General features: G+C 47.5%; 1 protein-coding gene across 1 annotated transcript in view; it reads left to right on the top strand.

Moving 5' to 3' along the window:
• Positions 1 to 5,546: 5,546 nt before the first annotated feature.
• The window catches only part of LOC311492477 (PR domain zinc finger protein 12-like), a gene marked incomplete at its 5' end in the record, with an annotated part of 8,222 nt that continues 5,141 nt past the window's right edge, over positions 5,547 to 8,627 (top strand). Inside the window, 4 exons of the mRNA XM_084550768.1 lie at positions 5,547 to 5,784; positions 7,274 to 7,339; positions 7,427 to 7,551; positions 8,047 to 8,202. Coding sequence (XP_084406894.1) covers positions 5,547 to 5,784; positions 7,274 to 7,339; positions 7,427 to 7,551; positions 8,047 to 8,202 — 585 coding nt within the window. The remainder of the gene's footprint in view (positions 5,785 to 7,273; positions 7,340 to 7,426; positions 7,552 to 8,046; positions 8,203 to 8,627) is intronic.

Genomic DNA, 8,627 nt, shown 5'->3' with positions numbered 1-8,627 from the left:
TAGGTCATAAGCTCCGCCCCTGCCATGTTAGTGGGCGGGACTAAAGTACGTGTCCCGTACGTTTTAGGTCGTTATTATAATGCTGATGTTTGTTCAAGTTATTTATTGTTACAGAAACAGGAAGTGAGGTCATGGTGATTGACTGTTGCCATGACAACGACCGACTAAGCATCTGTCTGTGTGAAAACTGCGTCGAGGAGGCGGAGACGCGTCGGCCATCTTGTTTCTGCAGATATAAAACCTGTCCAGTCAGTTCCTGGTCTACGGGTCAGGCTGGACCGCTCCACCCCGAGCTCCTCACCTCCACCCTAGTGACGTTGCCAGAGACGGTCTGAAGCGTGTGATTGGTTGACGTGTCATGTCTCAAGTCTCAGCAGACACGAAGCAACAACTGTCAGACGGCAACTTGTTGTTATTGTTGTTGTTGCTCTGACACTAGTCTGGAGCTTTTATTGTGAAGGGGACGCAGATGGACAGATGGACGGAGGGACGGAGGGAATGACTGGTCTCTGCTCCATCCTGTTTATATTCCTCCACCTCTGGTCCCAGAGGACGGGGTCCAGCTGATGATGGGTCACGTGACCTGGTGGTGGTGGTAGAGTACAGGAAGGAGGACGGTAAGTACAGATGAAGTGATTAAACATTCAAGTAATGGAGGTCTGGAAGCAGGCCAAGGGCTCCCTGAGGGACGCGTCCGTTAGTGTCTCCACCAGAGACACTGGAGAAAAGACCCGTCAATCAACCCGTCAGTCAACCTGTCAATCAACCAATCAATCAACCCGTCAGTCAACCTGTCAATCAACCAATCAGTCAACCTGTCAATCAACCCGTCAATCAACCTGTCAATCAACCCGTCAATCAACCCGTCAATCAATCAACCTGTGGATCAATCAGGTGGTGTTTCATAAAGTCTCCTCAGACAGTTAAGTTGTCAATGAGATACCAGTTAGAACAGCTCTCTGATTGACAAGTTGATTGATTGACAGGTTGATTGATTGATTGACAGGTTGATTGATTGATTGACTGGTTGATTGATTGATTGACTGGTTGATTGATTGATTGACAGGTTGATTGACAGGTTGGTTGATTGATTGACATGTTGGTTGATTGACGGGTTGATTGACAGGTTGGTTGATTGATTGGTTGGTTGATTGATTGATTGACAGGTTGGTTGATTGATTGGTTGATTGATTGATTGACAGGTTGGTTGATTGATTGACAGGTTGATTGATTGACGGGTTGATTGACGGGTTGATTGATTGACTGGTTGATTGATTGACTGGTTGATTGATTGATTGACTGGTTGATTGATTGATTGACAGGTTGATTGACAGGTTGGTTGATTGATTGACAGGTTGGTTGATTGACGGGTTGATTGACAGGTTGGTTGATTGATTGGTTGATTGATTGATTGACAGGTTGGTTGATTGATTGGTTGATTGATTGATTGACAGGTTGGTTGATTGATTGACAGGTTGGTTGATTGACGGGTTGATTGACAGGTTGGTTGATTGACTGGTTGGTTGATTGATTGGTTGGTTGATTGATTGACAGGTTGGTTGATTGATTGACAGGTTGGTTGATTGACGGGTTGATTGACAGGTTGGTTGATTGACTGGTTGGTTGATTGATTGGTTGGTTGATTGATTGACAGGTTGGTTGATTGATTGACAGGCTGATCAGACTCTGATCTAAAAGATTCAAACCGCAAAATAAAATTAAAAATCAGAAAAGGAGAAAAAAACAAACGAGACAAAGAAAATGTCTCCAACAACAACCAGAGAAAGAGTCTGAGGAATAAATAAATAAAGATTCAAAATGTAAAGACATGAACAGACAAAAAGACGCAACATGTCCTCAGGAGACGAACGAGGGACAGACAGAGACCAGATGATCAGAGGGACAGAGACAAGAAGACCTGGACACTGAGACAAGTCCAATAAGAAACTGAGACAAGATGAAGAGAAATAAAGAATAAAAAGAGACAAAGTTTAAGAGAGAGAGGCTGAGTGGAGGAGGAGGAGGAGGAGGAGGAGGAGGAGGAGGAGCAGCTGATTATTAAAAGCTTTTTAAAGGAGGATTATTCGCGTCTGTCCTCCGCATGAATACTAATGAGGCCGCAGCGCCGTAATCACGTTAGCGCAACAATGTCTGCGCCATTTGGGTCCATTCCCAGCACCTCCTCCGCTCCTTCACCTCCATCTCTGCTCCTCTTGTCCTCTTGTCTTTACGCGTGCCAGTCACCTGCCGCTCCCTCCTCCTCCTCCTCCTCCTCCTGACTTCCCGTCTCTTCTCGGGTTAAAGTGGCTCCTGATTGGCCGCGTGGGGCGCGCGGGGAGGCGTGGAGGACACCGGGACACGCGGACTGAGAGCGCTCTGTTGTCCCGAGCTCATTAAAGCGTGTCCTCCTTCAATAAAGACGCGCCTCTCCATTAACAGACTCCCGCTCGGCTTCGCGTGCGTGGCGGCTGCAGCCAAACTGTCCTCAGAGAGAAAGAGAAAGAGTCCAGCAGCCTTCATTGAGTCAAATCAATTGAAAAAACATTTGCTAATCTTCCATTATTCCCGGATTTTCTCCCCCTCTCTCTCGGGACAAAGCGCGTTTAGAGCGGGTCCGTTACACGCGGAGCTCCGCGGGGAGACGGCGGGGGAGAGCCGGGGCCGAGGCCGCCGGAGGAGAGCGGAGAGCCGGCGAAGGACTGCCGGCGCCGCCCGGAGCCTCTGGAGCTGAAGAGATTTAAACTTTATTAATGTTTAAAAACTAAAGAATAAAACTGAGACAAACCAGAGGCTCAGAAAAGAAGAAGAAGAAGAAGAAGAATGTTAAATGTTTCTCCATCAACAGGTTTCTAAATCTGTTTAGTTTGATTCCTTCACAATAAAAAACTAAAAATATATTTAAAATTTATAAATATATATAAAATATATATTTATTAAATATGTCTTTACTGAAATTAATTTATTAATTCATTTATTATTTTATCTTTTATTTAGAGGCAAAACATTTCAGTTTATTATCTGTGTGTGTGTGTGTGTGTGTGTCTCATTGTGTGTGTGTGTGTGTGTGTGTGTGTGTGTGTGTGTGTGTGTGTGTGTGTGGTGTGTGTGTGTGTGTCTCATTGTGTGTGTGTGTGTGGGTGTGTGTGTGTGTGGGTGTGTGTGTGTGTGTCTCATTGTGTGTATAATAACAATAAATGTTTAAAAGCTGATAAATGTGGATCAAGTGAAAGAGAAAATAATAATCCTGTTGAGAGACGAGGGAGGAGGAGGAGGAGGGATGAAGAAAGCAGCTGTTGTCCTGGTAATCTGTTCTCTAATCTGTTTTCCTGCTCTGTCACTCAAACTGCTGCACCTCCTCCTCCTCCTCCTCCTCCTCCTGTCACATTCCACTGCTTCATGTTTAAACTCGTTGCTGCTATAAATCAGATCGTGTTTAAACTAATCAACCTTTCATTTAAAGTCACTTGTTAGCTTCGTTAGCAGCTTCAGACTCACCTCATCCTCCTCAACATCCTCAACTCTGATTGGACGGGAGCTCCAGGACGTCACATACAGGTGTTCAGTCAGGTTGAAAGGTCTAGGAGGAGCTACTGTTAGCTGGAGGCTAGGAGGAGCTGTTAGCTGGAGGCTAGGAGGAGCTACTGTTAGCTAGGAGGCTAGGAGGAGCTACTGTTAGCTAGGAGGCTAGGAGGAGCTACTGTTAGCTAAGAGGCTAGGAGGAGCTGCTGTTAGCTGGGAGGCTAGGAGGAGCTGCTGTTAGCTAGGAGGCTAGGAGGAGCTGCTATTAGCTAGGAGGCTAGGAGGAGCTGCTGTTAGCTGGGAGGCTAGGAGGAGCTACTGTTAGCTAGGAGGCTAGGAGGAGCTGCTGTTAGCTGGGAGGCTAGGAGGAGCTACTGTTAGCTGGGAGGCTAGGAGGAGTTACTGTTAGCTACTGTTAGCTGGGAGGCTAGGAGGAGCTACTGTTAGCTAGGAGGCTAGGAGGAGCTGCTGTTATCTAGGAGGCTAGGAGGAGCTGCTGTTAGCTGCTGTTAGCTGCTGTTAGCTAGGGGCTAGGAGGAGCTAGTGTTAGCGGGAGGCTAGGAGGAGCTACTGTTAGCTACTGTTACCTGCTGTTATCTAGGAGGCTAGGAGGAGCTGCTGTTAGCTGGGAGGCTAGGAGGAGCTACTGTTAGCTACTGCTAGCTGCTGTTAGCTGGGAGGCTAGGAGGAGCTACTGTTAGCTACTGTTAGCTGCTGTTAGCTATTGTTAGCTGCTGTTAGCTACTGTTAGCTGCTGTTCCCGGTCAAACGCTGATGATTCATCAGTTCCACATTTAAACCATCAACTCGCTGCAGCAACACATCAACAGGTTGACAGTCGTCCATCACCACATTAGGCTCCGCCCACATGACTTTTGCTGGAGCAGAATCAGTTGCTAACAGAGAGACTCCAGATAAACTGGGTTCTCTTAGCCAACATGCTAGCTCAGAGTCTCTTAGCATGATGCTGCTACCACCGTGCTTCCCTCCAGACCGTTGGTTGGTTCCTGTTCCTGACCTCATCCTGGTTCTATGTTCTTCATCCAACATGTCTGAGGAGGACGTCCTGCTGGTTCTTAAAGGAACCGGTCACAGGTTCCGTTTGTCTCTGGTCAACTTCTGAAGGAACAAACCAACAGGCCAGAGATCTGAGATTAGTGTCAGAGGAAAGAACCCACAGAACCTAGAACCTACAGGACCTACAGAACCTAGACAGTTGGTTCTAAATCAGAGTTCAACTAAAACAGAATTAAACTCTGAATCTTTTCTTCTTATCAGTCTCAGTGTCCAGGTGTCTCACCTGTCTCTGTCTCTGTCTCTGTCCTGGTGACACGAGCTGAAACACGGAGCCAATGAGAGAGGGGGACGGCTCTCCCCCCTCCTCCCCCCTCCTCCCCCCTCCTCCCCCTCCTGTCTATAGAAATGTAGGAGGAGGTGATTCAGCTCCGGTATATAGACCCCCCCACTCTCCCTCAGGGCTCAGCTCCTCTTCTCCTCCTCGTGGATCCACTCAGATAAAAACCTGCAGCTCCTCTTCAGCGTTTCTAACAAACATCTGGACTCGTTGATTTTCTCTTTCTGGATCTTTCTACAAACTTTAAAAACTTTTTATTTTCCTCGCCCGGCTCCCCTGCCCCCGGCTCCCCTGCCTCCGGCCCTTGGCTCCTCCGGCCCTCGGCTCCTCCGGCCCCCGGCTCCCCTGCCCCCGGCTCCCCTGACTCCAGCTCCTCCGGCCCCCGGCTCCCCCGGCTCCCCCGGCTCCCCCGGCTCCCCTGCCCCCGGCTCCCCTGCCCCCGGCTCCCCTGACTCCAGCTCCTCCGGCCCCCGGCTCCCCCGGCTCCCCCGGCTCCCCCGGCTCCCCTGCCCCCGGCTCCCCGGCCCCCGGCTCCCCCGGCTCCCCCGGCTCCCCGGCCCCCGGCTCCCCCGGCTCCCCCGGCTCCCCGGCTCCCCGGCTCCCCCGGCTCCCCGGCCCCCGGCTCCCCTGCCCCCGGCTCCCCCGGCTCCCCGGCTCCCCGGCTCCTCGGACCATGGGCTCCGTGCTGCCCGGCTCGTCTCTGGGCCTGAAGCCGTCCTTCAAGCCGCAGCAGCCGCTGTCTCTGGCGGACATCATCACCTCCGACATCCTGCACAGCTTCCTGTACGGACGCTGGAGGCACGTGCTGGGCGAGCACCAGCATCACCTGCAGCACGAGGACCGCACCGCCCCGAGCGCGAGCCCCAAGACCGCGTTCACCGCCGAGGTGCTCGCGCAGTCCTTCTCCGGAGGTCAGTGTCAATCAACCAATCAACCAATCAGGATCATTCATTTAATTTATTGTGACAGAAACTAATACATTTAAAATGTTCCTTTAAACTATTCAGACTGAATTTATTTTAATTAATTATCAGAAAACGTTTCCTTTAATCTGAATAAATGTTAAATATAATTAATATCTGGAGATAAATGAATGATTTTAAAATGTTAGAAATAATAATAAATATGAATAAAATATATTTTCACAGCAGATTAAATGTGTTCCCGTTACACGGATTAGTTTTTACTTTATTGATTGGATCTTTATGATTTGATCAAATGTTTTAAAAATGGTCAAATACGGAATTAAAATACAACATTTAAATTAAATCTTTAATGTTTCGTTCCTCAAATAAATGAAATGAAGCGTGTAAAATGATCTGATATAAATATTAATTTAAAACCCTAAATAATCAGTAACCGGTCAGAACTGTTGAATTAATCCCAGAATGAATCCTTCTAACTAATCTTTAATGAACTGATCAGATACCTGAGGTGTGGACGCTCTTCTCCTCCGGAGGCCGCGGTCTGATTTATTTTTATTTTCAACTCTTTCTAAAATGAATTCGTTTCAGTTTTGGGTAAAATTCGTTGAGGATAATTTGGGAGCATCTGTCGGAGCCGTCTCCCTGCGCCTCTTTCACTGCTACACTTTTATTTATGATTATTCTTTTTATTTTTTTTTCCTTCACAGGAATTTAAATCCGTTTTTAAATCCGGTTCTGATTTCCTGCTCCTAATCTCTTCCAGCTCTTTATCTCCGTCTCTGTCTCCGTCTCTGTCCCTGTCTCCGTCTCTGTCCTCTTGTCCCCGTCGCGTTCACGCCTCGGCCTGAAGCAGCTCCGCGTCTCTTTCTTTTCTTTTTAAATTCTCTCATTTCTTTTTATTTTCTTTCTCTTCGTCTCGTTTCTCTGACTTCTGTCTTTTCAGATCACATTCAGATCTGCCGTGTGCTCAGATGAATGTCGGTGTGTGTTCAGAGGATCAGCAGGAGGCGGATTTAATGTTCAACATTTAACCTCCTGTTCTTTAAGAGAAAACACATTTATTCTAAAATCAGACAAAATCTCAACGGACTTCAAAACGGAGAAACGCTGAGTTTAGACCAAGTTTAATTTAATACACAGATGATTTTATCACCGGACTGAAAATAAAACTTTTATTCTGATGAGCAAAAAACGGCGCGCGGCGTCAGGTGTGTTGGTGGGCGGGGCCAGCATCAACCAGGAAGTTTAGCTTTAATGATCCTGAATTAAACAAAGATGTGATGATGACATGAACGTGACAGAGCTGCAACTAGAAATAAGATAAAAATATAAAATGAAATAATATTAACGGAGCAGTCACAAACAAAAATAAATCAGATAATAAAGTTAGAATAAAAAGCTCCTGGATCCGTTTCTCTGTGAAATATATTTCATTTTAAATGACTAAAGGTGTGTAATGTTGTGTTGTGTCCAGAGGTGCAGAAGTTGTCCAGTCTGGTCCTCCCCAGTGAGGTGATCATCGCTCAGAGCTCAGTCCCAGGTAAACCTCTCACACTTCACCTGCATCTCCTCACCTGCCCGTGCTTTGATCGTTGTGTGACGTCGTTTCCTGTGTCCTGTCGGACAGGTGAGGGTCTGGGCATCTTCTCTAAGACCTGGATCAAGGCGGGAACAGAGATGGGTCCGTTCACCGGCCGCCTCATCTCACCTGAACACATCGACCTGTACAAGAACAACAACCTCATGTGGGAGGTGAAGGTCACACTCACTCACTGTCGACACAGGTGCTAACAGGTGTAGCTTAGCTTCAGCTAATCATCTAATAACTCGCTGAGTGACTGACTGCTAGCAGTTAGCTTCACTAAATGAACAAATAACTCACTGAACTATAGCATGCTAGCTACCTTCATCACTGGTTAGCATCCGGTTCACTAACTCACTGAAGTAGCGCTAACTAGCTAATTAACTGCTAATTAACTGCTAATTTTAGCATGCTAGCTAGCTTTGAACCAAACTCTTACTTTGTGACTCACATATTACTGTAGCTAATTATGTAGCCGACTAGCTAACTTGACACCTATGTAATAACAGGTAGCCTAACTGTTAGCCAGCTAGCTTAGTTAATGGCTAAGCGCACCGGTTACAGATAGCTAGCCACTAGTTTATAATATATAATGAACTAGTGAACTAGTGAACATAGCTAGTTAGCTAGTTAACAACCTGTAACATGCTAACTCTCTCGCTCAGGTGTTTAACGAGGACGGGACGGTCAGGTATTTCATCGACGCCAGTCAGGAGGACCAGAGGAGCTGGATGACCTACATCAAATGTGCCCGGAACGAGCAGGAGCAGAACCTGGAGGTGGTCCAGATCGGCAGCAGCATCTTCTACAAGGCGGTGGAGGTCAGAGAGTCAGAGAGACAGAGAGACACAGAGACACAGAGTCAGAGAGACAGAGAGACACAGAGACACAGAGACAGAGAGACACAGAGACAGAGAGACAGAGAGACAGAGAGACAGAGAGACACAGAGTCAGAGAGACACAGAGACACAGAGACAGAGAGACAGAGAGACACAGAGTCAGAGAGACACAGAGACACAGAGACAGAGAGACAGAGAGACAGAGAGACACAGAGTCAGAGAGACACAGAGACACAGAGACAGAGAGACACAGAGTCAGAGAGTCAGAGAGACAGAGAGACACAGAGACAGAGAGACACAGAGTCAGAGAGACACAGAGACACAGAGACAGAGAGACACAGAGTCAGAGAGACAGAGAGACACAGAGTCAGAGAGACAGAGAGACACAGAGACACAGAGACACAGAG

The sequence above is a fragment of the Chelon labrosus genome (genome assembly GCF_963514085.1).
Source record: "Chelon labrosus genome assembly, chromosome: 9".
Lineage (NCBI taxonomy): Eukaryota > Metazoa > Chordata > Actinopteri > Mugiliformes > Mugilidae > Chelon > Chelon labrosus.
The sequence above is the reverse complement of the archived record's forward strand: the minus strand, read 5'-3'. Positions and strand labels throughout refer to the sequence as shown.